We start from the raw sequence: 19,158 nt of genomic DNA, 5'->3' as shown, positions 1-19,158 counted from the left end.
GGTCACCTTTTATTTTACTGTTATTTGATGGTTTATAATGGATCTATTTTATTATTGTGATAAATAAAATATGTTAAATTAGTATCTATATATATAAAGTTGTATTCTCTGTTTGTTAGTACGATCAGAACTCGGGAACCTCTGGACCGATTTGCATCAAATTTTGATAGAGGAACTCGAGAGAGCCATGGTAATGTTTTTAGCTTGATTTTTAGATTCTGAGTTGAGTAAGTCGGAAAAATAGCTAGAATCGTAATTTATGTAAACGATGGAACTAACTCCCCTGATTTACGCTGGGCTCTCAAGCTAGTAACATGATAAAAACGTATATAATTCAACAGTAAATGATAAATATCTATATATTTCAATCTTAAAATCTAAAATATGGGCTACCTAAGGTACATGATTTACATGAAAATTTTTATTAGAAATTGCATATAAACGTTACTTTGATACAACAGATTATGATAAAGAATTCTCTACATGTATATCTCTAAAATATGACTTTGCACAAGAACATCAATAGAATAAAAATAAGAAAATGTCAAAATAATGATGAAAAATAGATAATTCTATACACGTGTTGAATAATTCTTCTGGAATAAGAGACTCCGTACACATTTTACAATGTAAAATTGAAGTAAATACATTTTATAATCATTTACCATTTCATAAGTGTATTGCAAAGATAAGAAGAAAGGAAGAAAAGAACTAAGAAGGATAGCTAGGAGCTAGGAAGAATAGCTATGAACTAGGAAGGATAGCTAAGAACTAGGGAGGATAGCTAGGAGCTCGGAAGGAAAGCTAGAAGCTAGGAAGAATAGCTAAGAACTAGGAAGGATAGTTAGGAGCTCGGAAGGACAGCTAGAAGCTAGAAAGATAGAAAGGATGCAAGAAGGATTTGCTAGGAGCTATGAAGGATTGCAAGAAGTTGGGAAAAAATTGCAAGGATCTAGAAAGAATAGATAGAAGCAAGGAAGGATAACTGAAAACTAGGAAGGATTGCTATAAGCTGGGAAGGATAGCAAGTAGCTAGGAAGGATAGCTTTGAGCTTGGAAGGATTGCTAGGAGTTAGGAACTTAGGTAGAATAGCTAGGAGCTAGGAAAGATAGCTAGGAGCTAGGATGGATAAATGTGAAATAGGAAGGATAGCTAGTAGCTAGGAAGGAATGCTAGAACCTAGGAAAGATAGGTAGGAGCTAGGAAGGATAGCTGGGAGCTAGGAAGGAAAGATAGGAATTAGGAAGGATTGCTTGGAGCTGGGAAGGATTGCTAGGAGCTATAATGTATAGCTAGGAACTAGAAAGGATTTCTAGGAGCTGGGAAGGATTGATATGAGCTAGGAAAGATAGCTAGAAGCTAAGAAGGATAGCTAGGAGCTAGCAAGGACAGCTAGTAGTTAGGAAGGATTGCTTTGAGCTGGAAAGTATTTATAGGAGCTAGGAAAGATTTTCTTGGAGTTAGGAATGATTGCTAGGCTATAAGAAAAAAACTAGAAGCTAAGAAGATTGCTAGGAGCTATAAGAAGGATTGTTAGGAGCTAAGAAAGATAGCTAGGATATAAGAAGGATTTCAAGGAGCTAAGAAGGATTGCTAGGAGCTAGGAAGGATTGCTAGGAGCTAAGAAAGATAGCGAGGAGCTGGGAAGAATTATAGCTAGGAGCTAGGAATAGGAAGGATGGCTGGCTGGGAGCAAGGAAGGCTAGCAAGGGGTTAGGAAGGATAGATAGGAGTTGGGAAGAATTGCAAGCAGCTAGGAAGGATTGCTAGGAGCTGGGAAGTATGCTAGGAGCTGGGAAGAATTGCTAGGATCTAAGAAGGATAGCAAGGAGGTAGGATGGATTGATAGGATCTAGGCCGGATTTCAAGGAGCTGGGAAGGATTGCTAGTAGCTAGGAATGATAGCCAAGAGCTAGGAACGATTGCTAGGAGCTGGGAATGATTGCTAGGAGCTAGGAATGATAGCTAGGAGCTAGGAATAATTTCTAGGAGCTGGGAATGATTGCTAAGAGCTGGGAAGGATTGCTAGGATCTAAGAAGGATAGCTAGGAGCTAGGAAGGATTTCTAGGAGCTGGGAAGTATGCTAGGAGTTAGAAGGATTGCTAGGATCTAAGAAGAATAGCTAGGATCTAGGCAGGATTGCTAGGAGCTGGAAAGGATAGCTAGGAGCTAGGAATAATTGCTAGGAGCTTGGAATGATTGCTAGGAGTTGGGAAGGATTGCTAGGAGCTGGGAAGGATTTCTAGGAGCTGGGAAGGATTGGTAGGAGCTGGAAAGGATTACTAGGAGCTAGGAATAATTGCTAGGAGTTTGGAATGATTGCTAGGAGTTTGGAAGGATTTCTAGGAGCTGGGAAGGATTGCTAGGAGCTGGAAAAGATAGCTAGGAGCTAGGAATAATTTCTAGGAGCTAGGAATGATTGCTAGGAGTTGGGAAGGATTACTAGGAGCTGGAAAGGATTGCTAGGAGCTGGAAATGATTGCTAGGAGTTGAGAAGGAGTAGGTCTACTGGATGGATTGTATTGAAGTATTGATTGAAGAGTAGATGAGATCCAAGGATAGAATCCAAGTACAGGATTCAGGAGTTTGTGGATACGATCCTCTCTGCCAAAATCTGAATAAATATAAATTAAATTGTTTATCTGAAATCTCTGAAAAGAACTCTAGAAACTGACCACAGTTCATTATTCGCTCAAGGACAGCTCATCATTGTTTTAATTAAAGCTCCATCTTGGTTTGTTCAGATATTTAAAGGGACTGTTAATATAAATTTAATTGACCTTCATTTTAAAGAGTTAGATGCCTGTGAACTACAAACGTATCTTAAACTGAACTGATCTGGGAACTTTAGTATTGTGGATATCGAGATCAATGCTTGATCTTCTCTTTTTCTTAATCTCGAGACTAACATAATCTTGTACTTTTATCCTGAAAAGTGTATAAAATTCAACCAATCAGAGTCGCGTATCAAAAGCCGGGAATATTTAAAATTTTTCGCGCCATTAAGATTAATATACAGAAACGGGAGGGACTTTCTAATTTTGAAAAATTGGTTTTTGATTTTTCTGTGCTATATATCCATAAAAGAGTAGACTAAGCATGAATTTAATATTGTCCACATTGGATATTCGGATTAAGCAGATGGGATTATAGGTATCCCATTCTAAAGTTCCCATTTTCAATTAATCTACTTGCCTAATGCCTATGCTACATGATTGTGCGTAAGAAAAAGTTTTCTTTTTCTGAAAAGGATCTACGCATGTTAAAATTCATTTTGTCTACATTGTAATCAAAATCTTAAGTTAGTTTCTAAAACAATGTTTCATCAGAAACTTGAAGATCGCGAACTAAACGGACTGTAAGCGTAATTTCAAGTAACCTGCCATCCATTGCTAAGATGACAATGCCCGGTTTACAACAGTATCCATAAAAGAGTTATCTAAGCAATTATGCATTACATCAATTAATTGTTATAATTTTGAAAACTTATAATTTTCACCTTTTGTTCTTCAAAGCATTTATACAATAGGAAAACATTATTTACACATTGTTCACATCATTAATGTTTTAATGATACCTCTGTGATGTGAATCAGGCATTGCCATCTTTACGTGATGGATCACTTGAAATTACACTAAAAGTCACTTTAAGAGAAGTCGTTGTATTCTCAGAAACGTAAAGATTATGAACATAAAAGAAAAAATTTTAATCAAAGAATTCAAAATTCAAAGAAAAGTTTGAAAAAAAAACATTGTCCTTTGTTTAGCTGTTCCACAAATTATTTGACCATTGAATGACTTTTCTAAAATTTAAGATTTGAAAAGAATGTTTATCAATCCTATGTTAGGGCACAATTGCAATGGCTTTCATGCAAAAGGCGAAAACTTTTTCCAAATACGTGTTAAAACCTATAAGTAAAAAAATGGTTTAAAGTTTTGGAATTTACATGTCTAGGGGTATACAGTACAGTGTACCGCGATTTTTATTAAAACATTGAAGACGACTTTTTAGTTAAGCTTTGATTGTTTACAAGCTTCTTTTGAATTACAAGTCTGCAAGTAATCAAAGAGAAACTTATGTAATTGACAGCTTCTCATTGTTTCCACTTTTATGTGTATCCATGCTGTTTGAAAGCTTGATATAAATCAAATTAGAAATTGAAAGTCGTCATCATTGTATTGATATAATCACCTACCACTGTAAGTAAAATCAATAGACGTTGCGACACATTAAAGTCGACTCATTCTTGAAAATGGAAGCAATGTTCTAAAGAGTCTAAGGGGTCCGTCCTAGTATACAATTTTTGGCCCCCCCTCCCCACCGGCCTCCCCCCTCCTATCAATTTTTTTTACGTGACCTAGATTTCAACTATTTTTAACCAACAAATATTTATTTTGTATTATTTCAGGGTTAGGACAATTTCTGGGCAGAGTGCTGCAGCCAGGACAGGCTATGGGGCCGGCCGCGGCTAAGACAGGGTTAGGGGGCCGGGCGCAGCGGCCACATGACCAACTTTATCTATGTGTTAAATATGAGATGCCTGTACAAAATTGACAGGATGGGGTGGGGGCCGTACGGGGGTCCAAAAATAATTTCTCTATGAAATTACCGAGCCTAAATTTATTTTTGTGAATGTAAGTTGATTTGAGTTTTGAAGATTTTGTATTTGTAACTGTTTTAATTGCTCAATTGCTCTAAAAATGTTTAAAAGTAAATATTTTTTAAGAGCTTTTCAAATATTTAAATGTATGCCCATTTGACCGTCCTCCAACCTACCCTGTGCATCCTAAGAAAAATATTATTTTGCAAAATTTGTTCACAACTATAATGTTGTAAAAGTGAAGGAGTTAAAAAAAAAAAAATTTCTTTCTAATCAACTAATCGACGCCTACCTTGAATCCTATCAGTGAGAGCTCCAACGGTATAGTAGAGTCCAGGATGCTGAAGTCCCATCTCCACTAGATCAGTCTCAGTCGGAGCTCCCAATAGATCCATCACCTTCAAAGGGAATGTTCATGACTTTTGAATGTGTTAAATGAACCAAAATGAATTTTAAAAGAATTGAGTCTTTGACACCAACTCCATTTTTTTAACCTCTATATCTTTGCAACCTGATGGTGTAAGCCTTAGATATTTTAAACTTAGATTGTTTAATCAAACAGAATTCATAGTTTGAAATATCAAAGGATATTGGTTTTCGAAGACATAGAAATTAGAAAATAATATTTTGTGACAAAGACTCCATTCCTTTAATTCTTATTTCGATCCAACAACACGTGTACATGACTTTATTATGACTATTGGATGGAATTAAAAAATTATCTCCGACATATATTTATCATAAGAAAATCTACAGGGTGTCCCAATAAACATGGGAATTCAGTCACGAATTCGATATCGTCTTTTAAACCATTCTTTGATTTAGTATAGTGATACCGTGTTTTTTTAAACATCACTAATCCATGTTTTTTTCTCACCCTGTAAATATGGAAAATAGGATAGATTCATTTAATTTTATTGACTAGTATGCAGAGGTAGTGAATGCAGAGAGAGTTGATTTAGTATGATTTAATAACAGGAAACTGCAATTTCTTTGAATTAACTATCAATAAAATGATATTTATGGAAAAATATGTCTTTTTATATTCCTACAGGGGATCCTCTCTGTTTTCTGTATCCTTCATAAAACAACTCGAAATTTTTATAAAAAAACTGCTTCTGAAAAGGAACTCCTATCTTTTGTATAAAAGGCTGGAAGTTTTGCCTCTTTACCTAATCCATGTAAGTAACTCTTAAATTTCCTTTAACTATGGACTTATCATCCCTTCTTTCTGATTTCATTTGAAACTTTATTACCTTCAACATTACTTCTGGAATGACCTAAAGTTTTTAACGAATTCTGTGAAAATCAAAATTTGGAATTCATTTTCAAAAAAATTTATTTGTTATTTCATTTATCATTTTGAAAATTTTTCATATTTTTGTAAAAATTTTGTGTTCTTCCTCGAACATCAACTCAAAACTTTGTGAGAGTGATTTCTCGAAAATGTTGAAACCCTATCTCTCTTCTCTACTGCTAAATGCCTCACCTCTCCTATTTGATCTCCTGTATTCAGTATCCTGGCATACTCACCTCTCCTATTTGATCTCCTGTATTCAGTATCCTGGCATACTCACCTCTCCTATTTGATCTCCTGTGTTCAGTATCCTGGCATACTCACCTCTCCTATTTGATCTCCTGTATTCAGTATCCTGGCATACTCACCTCTCCTATTTGATCTCCTGTATTCAGTATCCTGGCATACTCTCTATTTGATCTCCTGTATCCAGTATCCTGGTATACTCACCTCTCCTATTTGATCTCCTGTATCCAGTATCCTGGCATACTAACCTCTCCTATTTGATCACCTGTATCCTGGTATACTCTGTTGTATTCAGGACTGATTCAGAAAAGGATTTACAGTCCCTTAGATACAAAGAGAGATCGGAGAGACCAGATTGAATCAGTACAGCCCGAACCTTAGAAGAGTAGACACACATACAAGTCGTTTACAAACTAACGTTCCGGGCCCTGTACGACATACAGCATACAGGACTCTATCCTACAATGATACAGAGAGCTTCCATGAAGATGAGCAGCAAAGATTAGATGATGATGAACCCCGCATACCGAGTGACACCTGATAATGGATATGATGAAGATACAACTGAGGATGCATCTAAAGATGCAGCTGAGGAGACAGCTGAATATGTAGCTGAAGATGCAGCTAAAGATAAGGATACAGCGGAAGATGAGAGTGTCCCAAGCTTGGAGACTTACCTCTCATCACATGATCACCAGATCAACATTCCTGGGACTGAAGGAAGGAATTCTATCTTGAGAGATCATGTGGATCATGAGGATCAAGACTGTCCTCAGCCCTTTGATGAACGGGCACTTACTCCACCTCATCTCCCTAGTATCTGGGATCATCCTGGACGTCACGGAGCCTAGTTACATGAGTTCCTCCATTCAACCAGGGAGAAGATATCAGACTGTTTGTTTGTGCAGGTTCTGAGGATGAAGAGATATCTGGAGGAGCAATGTAGATTGAACTTGATCCCTAAGTATGAGGTATTATTAGAGGGTTTATCCCTCCTTAAGATGATGGGATCCAAGCTTGATAGGATTGCAGAGATCTCAAGAGATCCTGCTCATGATCCTAAATAGGATCATTATTATTGAGAAGGTCCTTAGGGATCAGGTTAGTGAACCTAACAAATAGAAGGATCATAACCTATTGCTAATCTGTCATATAATCATAATAATATATTTGTATGTCCATTTATAAGCTATGCAAAAATAAATGTATGTGCAATGCCTAATTGTTTATTAAAAGTTATAATCAGGGTGCAAAGATAATTGAACATATAAAGGACGGATCCGCAATAAGGAGATGACCTGAAGTATGATCTTATCATGATTGCAAGTTTATGAGTTATAGATTTATTGCATCAATTAATTGTCAGAAAATTCGACAACTCACCTCTCCTATTTGATCTCCTGTATCCAGAATCCTGGTATACTCACCTCTCCTATTTGATCTCCTGTATCCTGGTATACTCACCTCTCCTATTTGATCTCCTGTATCCAGAATCCTGGTATACTCACCTCTCCTATTTGATCTCCTGTATCCTGGTATACTCACCTCTCCTTTTTGATCTACCGTATCCTGTATCATGATATACTCACCTCTTCTATTTGATCTCCTGTATCCTGGTATACCCACCTCTCCTATTTGATCTACTGTATCCAGTATCCTGGTAAACTCACCTCTTCTATTTTATCTCCAGTATACTGTATCCTGGTATACTCACCACTTCTATTTGATCTCCTGTATCCTGTATCCTGTAGCCTAGTATACCCACCTCTCCTATTTGATCTCCTGTATCTTGTCCTGGTATTAGAGGATGGAGAAGAGCCATCTCTCCAAGGACACATCCAACACTCCAGATATCAACCTGTAGAATAATCATCTGAGTGTCTCACTAAACATGACAGTTGAGAGACGATTTATAGATCTATTTGATGATTTGATCTGAAGTATCTGCCCTAATGCAAAAGGAACTGAGTTTTGCCACAAATTATGATTTTACAATCGCCATATCTTTTCAAACTGATGCTGGTGTAAATCTTTGATATTTCAAACTATCATTATTTGATCTAAAATAATTCATAGTTTGAAATATCTAAGGACTAAAAACAAAATCTCAATTCCTTTGTATCAAAAAGGTCAAGTGACAACGTAAGGGTTCCAAAAATCTGTTTTACCTGCTGTTAAGCACATCACTCGTGTAACCAATTTTTTAAAAACAATTTGACCAAGAACAAACACGATCTTTCATCTGTTTTTTACTTGTCATTTTCCCCCGGCATTTTATAAAGGGATTTTGGTCATTTTCTATGTCCAATCCCTGACACGGAGGGGGGTTTGGACTCCGGAAGGAGAATATGTGTGAACCCCCTTTTTGTTTTTTTATATCATCTGTGTGGCCCACAGCTCTATATTTAAGATATTTTAAGCTGTAGATTTTTTCTCTAGGACTCATACTTTTTATGTTACAATCACTTCATTGAGAAAAGGTCGAAAATCGATTTCCCGGATTTTTAAATTTTTGTTTTTGCTCATTTTATTTTAACTCGTCCATAAATTATGAAAAAAATTTCGTTTTTTCTAAGTAAGGTGTTTTTCTGAGTTTTCTTTTTGAGCGAAAATTTCGAATCTGTGATAATTTTTTTTTTTTTGAACCAAAGCATTTTAAAAATAAAATTAGCAATCAAAAATAAATAAAAGAAAGCTTATTCGGTTTCTTATAGTCAGTAAGAACTGTGCCCGGCCCACACAAATTATTTAAAAATATTTGATCTATCCCATCTGGGCAAAAACTGTTCAAATTGTTTACATTTTAAGATTTGTGACTAAGACTCAAAGCAGTGACTGCAGGCTGTATCAAAAAAGTAAGAGAATTTAATCCAAAAAATAACTGAAACAGAGAGATCTTCATCAGACACCTTGATTGTGAAAATTGGATTAAAAACTGTTTCCTCAGCACCCTATTTTTGGGACACCCTGTATTAAGTAGTAATCTTTGTTTTTTTGCATGTCCGATCATAACTCAGGAACCCATTGACCTTTGATTAGGGAGATTAGCAGAACCACGGGAATCTTCTTAGCTTGGTTTTAAAATTTATGTTGAGTGTTGTTGATTATTTATGAGGAAAGTTTAGTTTTCTATACAAGTCTGGATTCTCAAACTAATATTTAAATTAAAGGGTTGGGAATTATTTTAATCAAAAAAAGATATCCATAGTATCTTGTGGTACGTTTGTACATATATGTATACAAGCATGGGTGTTATTGCATAATATCATTAGGTTTTGGCATCAATACACCCTCATATGCATTTTCTATTTTACAACAGAAGGGTGATATAGGGGGGGGGGGGGAAATCAGCTTATGTGTATGATAAAGCTAGGTATTTCCTTGAATGAGAAGTTATTTCCTACAAAAGGAACAAAAGTATGTTTCTTTTCAATGCAGGGTTGTCAAAAGTAACTAAATAATATTTTTTTTTTAAATTAATGTTTAAAAAACGTTCAGAAAACATTGCTTCAAATTTTTGTGAGTTATAGAAAAAAACAAGTACCTGGGAATTATAATCAGTAGATCCAAGTAGAAGTTCTGGAGCTCGGTAAAATCTAAGAAACAATTTAGTTTTTTTAATAATTCAAATAAATTTATAAACAGTTTAGGAAAAGGAATTATCCAAGTATCATTAATATACGGATCATAGATATAATTATACACATATTTGGTTGTAACAAAACTGTGCCAATACCAAAGAGAATAGAATATATATTAGAGTGGAATTTAGACAATCCCTCCGTTTGGACTTTGCCAGTCCCGTTCAGCCTAGAAGGGAGTTCAAAGTGTACAAATCATGTAAATGTTCACAAATTATATGAAGTAGAGTACATTAAAATAATATGTTCCCTAGACTATCCATTTCAATTTCGAATTTTTTAATGCTGTTAAAAAACATCATTTGATTTATATTTATGGCGGAAAATCATCGTTTGTAAAGTGAAAGGCATAGAGTCTATGTAATATGATCATTGGTCAATTATGAAACCAGCCGATTTCATAATTTGGGTTCCTTTTAATATAAATTTTAGATTTTCTATAAAATAATGTTCCAGGGCCCAAAAGGTTATATAGCACAAATATGTGAAGTACACCTGCAGTATGGAAACAGTACAACAAAATGGCCGATTTACACTTTTTTCTAGTAAATTTCACTCTAATATATATTCTATTCTCTTTGGCCAATACGTAAACATTTTCAAAATTTTCTCAACTTCAATCTTTTATAAAGATCGAAAAATATAATAAAAACTAAATATATTTGAAACTAAAAAAGAACTTTCGGTTTTCACCAATCTGTGAGATCATAGTTTTATTTAAATATTCTTATATTTTGATTGAAGTTAGAATTCACACATTTATGTTTTTTTTCTTGCGAACTAAATGTTATCAAGCCGAACTAGAAACTTTTGAATGGTGAGTATTAGGATTAATGCTTTATCTCCTTTTTTCCTTAATCTCCAGATTAAATAATACTTGTTCTCCTCTTGTTATTAATCTCCAGATTAATTATCACTTCAGAGCTGGGAACTTTAGAATGGATAAACTTTAATCCTGACTTCTTGATCCGAATATCCACTGTGGAAACTTTTTATTTTTGTCCTAATCCACTCTTTTTCTCTCTCCGTGGATATCCGTTAATTGTTTTCTCCAATGAGAATATTTCTGTTCTCTCATTGGTTGACCGCTTTCCTCTGATTGGCTGCTACATTTTTAAGATAATCTTGCAAGATTATCAAAAAGAGAAGATCAAGCATTAATCCCGATATCCACCATTCTAAAGTTTTCAGCTCTTGATTAAGGATATCTTTAATCACGTTCACGTTAGTCTCAAGGCCCACAGCAGAGACATTTTCAATTTTCTGCTAAATCATCTATTTTGAATATCCCTGCTGGGTGCGCAAAGTGTATTGGTTTCTGCAAACAAGACTCTGATTGGTTGAATTTCCTTGATATTTTCAGGCTAACAAAACGAATAGATTGAGCACTAATCAAAATATCCACAATTCTAAAGTATTCAGCTCTGAATATTACAATGAATGCTAATTTCGCTGAAATGTGCACTGTTGAGTTCTTTAAAGTTGAGACAAAGGATCAATTCTGTTGAAGCAGATCCCATTAATGGTTTATAAGTAAAGGGGTTTAATTAATATAATAATTAGTTTGATTAAACTTTAATTTGTCGGATTATTAGAAGACTCATCGTTATTGCATTAAATATCTTTTAATGAATATATTAAATAAACCACTTTATTCAAAATATTTTGTATTTTTCATTTTAATTGTTTTCATTATTTTAATGCAGGCATTTTAAAGAAAATTTTTAATGCTATCAAATAATTCTAGATCTTAAATTTCATACATCCGAAAATAATATGTGAAACGGGTCTTTAATGCATAAAAATGTAATTTTGCCTTTTTCTGTGACTCCTGTAATTAAAAGATAATACTATTAATAATATTCTTCTAAATAGAATGGTAATCATTCAATTTTGGTCTTAATTTGATTTGATTTGATTGATTTGAACTAAAAAAATAAAGTTATCTTGAAAATCTAGTTCACCTTTTCTCACTATTTTCTTATATATCCTATTTCATTTGAACTTTATACAGAATTAAAACAAAGAGTTCATACTAGGAATAAATTAATAGGATAAAATACTAGTATAATTGGAGATCGACGGTATAAGAGGGGGGGGTGGGGGTGGGGGCGGAGTTACGAGGAAACCAGATAATTGAATTTTCAGGGATTTTATTTATCACGGTAAGTTAGAGGTTCTGATTAAAAGTTAGTGAGTCTTAACTTTCAAACCTATTTTTATCCGTTAACAGATGATATTTCGCCTTAGCTATTTTGTTGAAATAAAAATGAAAATAAAGTGTGACTAGTCACTAGTGTCGTCTTATGAAAGAAAACGACGCGTATCACATATTTTTTTTACTCACTCGAACACGTTTAGACTTAAATAAATTTGTCTCCCCCTAACCCAGCTAGCAACAACACATCTCTGTGACTCTCTGTCTCCTAGCCTCCTGAACCTGAACCTGAGGCTGAGTCTGCGCCTGAACCTGAACCTGAGACTGAGTCTGCGCCTGAACCTGAACTTGAGACTGAAGCTGGTCCAGAATCAGAAACTGAACTTGAAATCGAACTAAAACCACCTGTGAACATTGCAAACCCAGTTTTTACTTTCTGAGAAGAAAAAGATTGTACAGTTTGCCCAGTTAGACACAACGCAATGAGAGCATATGAAAAAGTAGACAACCAAATTAAATATCAGTTGGTTATTTATTACAGGAAGTTCTGTTGTTTCTCAGCAATGGATGACGAGGGAGTCAGCTGCGAAATATTGCACTGGCATTCAAAGTCTAATCTGTGTCTATCATATGAACCATTTATATAGAAAATAAATAATGTAGTTTTTTCCATTTATGAAAGTTGTAAACTTGTAATACAATTGTAATATCTTAATCTCTGCTACAAAATAAATATTTAGATCTAAAAAAGACTTAAATAAAAAAGAAAATCTGTAGAAAAGACAAAGAAAAGACCACTAAAAACTGTTGACCATTATTCTCAATGTTTGCATGTTTTTTTGTTCTTTTTTCTCAGATTAACTGTTATTTACTCACCCTGGACTAACCAGGGTGAGATGCGTCGGTTTCACAATTTCAATTCAATCCCGTGTCACATAGATTCAGCATGCTATGAAATGCTGCATCAATGTTTAAGACCGGGTCGAGGTCTCGCAAACGATAGAACTATAAAGCACTTGTTTTTAGCTGTAGTTTTTAATAAGTAAATGGCAAAATTCTCATTGTTTTTTGCTTGAGAGCTTATACCACCTTTAAATCACAGCATGGGTATTAATGCAAGTAATTTATCTGTCGCTATCTAATCTAAGACAAATCTAAAAGAGTTTTCAAATTACTCAGCTGTCTTTTCTTCAGACAAAAAATCTGAAAGACAAAGCGAAAAATGGACGTTAAATCTGTCGAAAATGGACGTTAAATCTGTCGAAAATGGACGCTAAATCTGTCAAAAATGGACGCTAAATCTGTCAAAAATGGACGTTAAATCTGTCAAAAATGGACGTTAAATCTGTCACAAATGGACGTTATATCTGTCAAAAATGGACGTTAAATCTGTCAAAAATATTTATCGAAGTGACAGCTTGCTGGGATAAGGACCACACTGTTAAATCGTTTAAATGTGATTACCTGCTGCAAATATAAGGATTAAGATCCAGGCCCTCTCCAACCCTTATAAAACAATATTACACAAGGTTAAAACCAAGAAAGGATATGAGCTTTTTCCACAGAATTTTTCCAATTCCTTTATCGTTGCAACCGGATGATGTAAAACTTTGATATTTTAATTTTAGATTTATTGATTCAATAGAATTTATAGTTTGAAATATCGAAGTCTACAACATCATTGGATTGCGAAGATAAAGTGATTAGTTTGTGGAAAAGGTCAAAATCCTTCACAGTTAAGATAATTTATAATTTATAATAACTAACGTTTTTTTTTTCATTAATGGGTCTATACAGGAATTTGTCCAGAGGGNGGGGGGGGGGGAGCTCAACAACTGTTGGGGACTGACGATCTGCACACACTCCAATTTAATTTTAGTTCTTATTTTCGGTACATTTAGAGATTTAAACACGTTTTATTCATAATTGAAAACAGAGGGAAAATCGAAACTGTTTTTACATTATACTCTGGCAAAGAAATTTATTTTCCCCCAAAACAAATTCAGGATTTTTATTTCTCTACTTTTTTCTAAACCAATTTCGTAGACCTTTGTGAGTTCAAACTATGAATTTTGTTAGATCAAATATTCAAAGTCTGAAATATCATAGGTTACACCATCAGGGCGTAAAGATATAGGGATTGGTAAATTTGAGTTTGTGGCAAAAAAATGTGTTCTGCATAATCATCTTAACGACAGAACCGATCGGCGATCGGGGATGGGAATTGACATGAACTTCACTTAGGAGACGGACGGGAATGTTTTTAAATAAAAAAAACTGCCACAGATTAGAAAACATAATCAAGATTATCACAAGAAAATTTGTTTTTTTTTCACGTAAAGTTAAAAGTTTAATATTTTTTTATCTTACCTGCATGCACTTCCTAAATCACAAATTTGAAGAAACCGGTTTTCTTCGTCGACCAGCAAGTTTCTAGGCTTTAAGTCTCTGAAAAGGAATTATAATTTTTAGCATTTTGATTTTAGAAGACGACATTTGAAAATACCTGTGCGCAATACTCTTATTGTGCAGGTATTCCAACCCTTGAAGTATTTGCTGCCCGTAATTCAATATATCAGAAGATGACATTCTACTCTCTTCATTAGACAACTAAAACATAATCAAACTAAAATATAATTAAAAATAAATCATTTAAAGGTATTTAAGAAGTCTAGAATAAAAAATATGATTAATCTAGCTTGGGAACCAACTCTCTAGAAGCAACGTAAATTACCTAGTAAAAATGAATCTACTCAATAAAAAATGTTAATCCAAGCTAAGAACAATCTCGTAGGTCCACAGAGTTATCCAATCTAATTTTGAGGCAAATCGGCCATGGGGTTTATGAGTTATGATGGGACATACTAACAAACGATCACCCAAAAAAACATAAATTACTGTTTTTTATCTATAATAGATAGTTTACAATTTTCTTAATTATCAATTTTTAATTTGTCAAAGGCCTTTAATAAGTTTAGAAATACATCTTCAAAAACCTCTGTTCACTGGATTTTCAGATTTATCATTAAAACGCATTTTACTGAACGCTTAAATTCTCTACTCGAAAATAATCTTATTTTTACCTTCTCTATAAGGTGGAAGAGTGAGGTTTGGTGAATATCAAATAGGAGATTTAGTTTTAGTTCTCTAGTATCTTTAGCGTGGGTATAGAAATAAAACCTAAAAATACGATCCAACTTATAACTTCGGGTCATGCAAAGGAATTGAACGCTTGTCTAAAAGTCTACTATTTTGAACATCATATTTAGGGTTTCCAATACAAGTGGATCTTAATTGCACACAATTGCGAACCGATTAATTACACAAAATTCCGCGCAATTATGCGCATCTATGCGTAATGTCAAATAATTCCACAGAATGGAACTCTGATTAAAAATCCAACTTATATCTTTGCAACCTGATGTTGATATAAGAAACTATAAAACTTTGATGAAAAAGTAAAATTTTGAAATTTCAAAGGTTATGTCCTTAGGTTCCACAATATTGAATATTGTCACTTTTGACCCCTCATAGTGGGTTTATTTGAAAAAGACTCGAAAATATATTTAACATCGAAAATCAAAATTGAATGTAGAAAGTTCTATTAAAAGCTTGTTTACCTAAGTTTAACAATATTTAGATGGTTTGTCTCCTTGAGTATATTTAGCTCCCGGGATTCTCGTCTTTTTACACTCAAGGTCTTCATAGCTAACTTTAATCCGTTCTCAGGTACTCTTAAATATAAATATGTTCTTAGGAACCCTTAATTATCAAGTGTTTTCAGTTTCCTTGAAATATTAATCTTTCTCAGGAACCCCTGAAATATAAATGGTCTTTAGTATACTCTGAAATATAAATTGTTCTCAGCTGAATCCTTTCAATGGTTCTTGAAAACCCTGAATTATCAATATGTGTTCTCAGCTGAACCCTAAAATGCTACCATGGTTCTCAGAAACCCTTAAATATCACTGGATCTCAGGAACCCTAAAACATCACCATGGTTCTCAGGAACCCTTAAATACCACTGATTCTCAGTAACCTTGACATATAAATGGTCCTCAGAAACGTTGAAATATCAATGGATCTCAAGAACCCTGAAAAATCAATGGTTCTCAGAAACCTGAAATATAAAGGTTCTCGGAAACGCTGAAATATAAATATAGTACTCGAAAACCCTGAATTATCAATGGTTTTCAGTAACCCTGAAATATCAATGGTTTTCAGGAACCCTGAATTTTCAATGGTTTTCAGTAAACCTGAAATATCAATAGTTCTTAGAAACCCTAAAATATCAATGGTTCTCAGAAACCCTAAAATATCAATGGTTCTCAGGAACCCTGAAATATCAATGGTTCTCAGGAACCCTGAAATATACATGGTTCTCAGGAACCCTGAAATATCAATGGTTCTCAGGAACCCTGAAATATACATGGTTCTCAGGAAACCTTAAAAATAAAAATGGTTCTTGAAATCCCTGAAAAATTAATGGTTCTCAGGAACCCTCAAAAATCAATGGTTCTTAGGAACCCTGAAATTTACATGGCTCTCAGGAACTAAGAACTATCAAGATGATTCTTGAAATCCCTGAAATATCAATGGTTCTCAGTAACCCTGGAATATCCATTTGGTTCTCGAAATACCTAAAATATCAATGGTTCTCAGTAACCCTGAAATATCAATGGTTCTCGAAAACCCTAAAATATCAATGGTTCTCGAAATCCATGGGATATCCATGTGGTTCTCGAAAACCCTGAAATATCAATGGTTCTCAGTAACCCTGAAATATCAATGGTTCTCGAAAACCCTAAAATATCAATGGTTCTCGAAATCCATGGGATATCCATGTGGTTCTCGAAATCCCTGAAATATCAATGGTTCTCAGTAACCCTGAAATATCAATGGTTCTCGAAAACCCTGAAATATCAATGGTTCTCAGTAACCCTGAAATATCAATGGTTCTCGAAAACCCTGAAATATCATGAATGAATAGTTTTCAATGGAATGATTGCTCAGCCCTTACCTTGTATCCCCAGCAGAGCTGAATATTTTGGTAATATTAACAGTTTGAACCACGCCAAAACTACCTTCAGAGGATATATTTATTTGACCGCGGGGGGAGGGGGGGGGGAGTTTTAAAGTCAATTTTTAAGTATTTCTGACGTACTTGATATATTCTCACGGTGCAAACTGCTATGCCTGTTTTGGCAAAACTTTTGAAAGTTGTGGAGTCAAGGACCGAATTTAACGAATTTGAGCTACGTCGTTGAACTACCTACTGCCGGTTCAAAACTGAACCAACTATTCAAAGTTAAATGTTAAGGAAGGATTTGAATTGGTGATTCAAATTTGAATCCACAGTATGCAGTTCAAATTCATTAAATTCGGTCCCTGGGGTATTTAAACAATGGCATCCGTTTTAATACAAATAAAAAATATTTTAATATTCTTAATTTTTTAAAAATGTGTTTACAAAAATTTATACTCCTTCCTGATCCAATAATTCCTTCTCTTCTGAAACTGATTCTAACACTTGGAGTTTCACACTTGTCAGGACTGTTTTCTCGCCAAACTAAAAATATAAAAAATTGTTCGCCTAGTTTATTAAATTTTTTCCGGAAGTGTTAAGATGATCCTCAATAAGAAGTTTGAAAGCATCGATAATGAATATGGTTACGCTTTTCTTTTTGAAAATGGACATCTACACATGGTGGATTATACAGAAATACATCTGATGGATTTCTTCAGCGCTGGAAGGAACTCGGTTAACATTTGTCCTATTTCATTTTAGATTTGTTCCCCAATGTTGCATAATTTCACGACTATGCACGAAGGGTGCTAATAAAACAATACCTTTCGTGTGGTTTATCGTTAATCTTGAACACTCAATCTCGATATCCAATGTGGGTTTTTAAATTTCAGGATTAATGCTTGAATAAAACAATACCTTTCGTGTGGCTTATCGTTAATCTTGAACACTCAATCTCGATATCCAATGTGGGTTTTTAAATTTCAGGATTAATGCTTGATTCCTCAATTATCCCACCACGGGGCATCAAAGAGGAATTAAATTAATACGCAATGCGTACTTGTTATTGTTATTGTTCACGTGGATTTAACGGTTCTGTCAAAATTCCAGAAAGTTGTGACTTTCGGTCACATTTTTTAGCCTATTTTCTGAAATACTTTTTTGCCGGCATACGCATTTTGAATAAAAAGTATACAACAAAATACTCCGTAAGTTTAAAGATTGTTTAAGTATAGACTCTGGTTAGTCCGGAGAACTTTTTGAATCGAGAGTTCCCATTTTTGAATGAAAAGTCCCTTGAAACTAGGATTACAGTTCCCAAGGTACTAATGCAAGGAAAGTTGATTGCTGTCGTGTATACTCTGCGTACATATTGAAACCAGTTCTCTCTGGGCGGAATTTGTAAACAAGAATAGATGCATCAGTGTTCTTCTGGTATCCGAGGAGGTTAAAAGCATATATTTATTTTAATAATTTTCAAAATTCACATAATAGTTTCCTATGACCAGGATATTTCATAGATTATTTTTGTGAAAATTGATGCCATGTCAGGCTGTGACATCCGTCTTGTGGTTACTTTTCCGCCCAAAGACAGTACACTGCAGTACAAAAAATGTGTACACCTCTGAAATAACTTTTTTTGCATTAGTACCTTGACAGTCTCTATCTACACAACTTATATTTGCATTTCTATTTCCTGATCTAAACTAGAAAATATGTTTAACCGACTTACCGACTTGTTTCGCTACTATCCGACTTCCTTTGGATTCAACAGTCATTTTCTTTTTGTTTTTTCTTAATATATATTAGAAATTTTTAGAAAAAAAAACTTTTTTTTCCAGAACGGAAATGGAGACCTTAGACAAAGTTTAAAGAGAAACTTGTAGCTAAAAGGGACTGCATAAGCGTAAACGACACTCAATGCAAAGATGACAATTCACAATGATAACCTTGAAAACTTTATCTGATCAATAATGTGAAACACATTATCACTTTTCTATGTTTTTCTATTGAAACTTCTTTTATGCTTTCCTGTAGTAGAAATGCGCAAATTACTTTTTGTAGGGAACCCTGATTTTTCAATATTATAAACATTGATATAATTGATTAATACTTGATCAGGAAGAGCTTTTAAGGGCATTGATGTGAATCGGATATTAGCATCTGTGCATGTAGGGTCATTTAAACT

The 19,158-nt window shown here is 34.3% G+C and overlaps 1 protein-coding gene across 2 annotated transcripts; it reads right to left on the bottom strand.

The window, feature by feature from the left end:
• Nucleotides 1-387: 387 nt before the first annotated feature.
• LOC111707373 (glycogen synthase kinase-3) lies at nt 388-18,958 on the bottom strand. 2 transcript variants are annotated; one of them, XM_023480473.1, is made up of 12 exons: nt 18,703-18,958; nt 17,430-17,513; nt 16,965-17,028; nt 15,565-15,678; nt 15,028-15,124; nt 14,451-14,554; nt 14,315-14,392; nt 13,409-13,450; nt 9,690-9,741; nt 7,911-8,003; nt 4,895-5,000; nt 388-2,616 (listed from the first exon to the last, which is right to left on the bottom strand). In XM_023480473.1, the coding sequence occupies exons 1-12, from the start codon at nt 18,746-18,748 to the stop codon at nt 2,465-2,467; spliced, it is 1,032 nt and encodes a 343-aa protein (XP_023336241.1). In that variant the 5' UTR covers nt 18,749-18,958; the 3' UTR covers nt 388-2,464. The 2 variants fall into 2 exon arrangements, with proteins under 2 accessions (XP_023336241.1, XP_023336242.1); XM_023480474.1 differs by having other exon boundaries at nt 17,433-17,513; nt 18,703-18,885.
• Nucleotides 18,959-19,158: the final 200 nt, after the last annotated feature.

Source organism: Eurytemora carolleeae, unplaced genomic scaffold (assembly GCF_000591075.1).
Source record: "Eurytemora carolleeae unplaced genomic scaffold, Eaff_2.0 scaffold794, whole genome shotgun sequence".
NCBI lineage: Eukaryota > Metazoa > Arthropoda > Copepoda > Calanoida > Temoridae > Eurytemora > Eurytemora carolleeae.
Note: the sequence above shows the minus strand (reverse complement) of the source record. Positions and strands in the feature narration are given on the sequence as shown.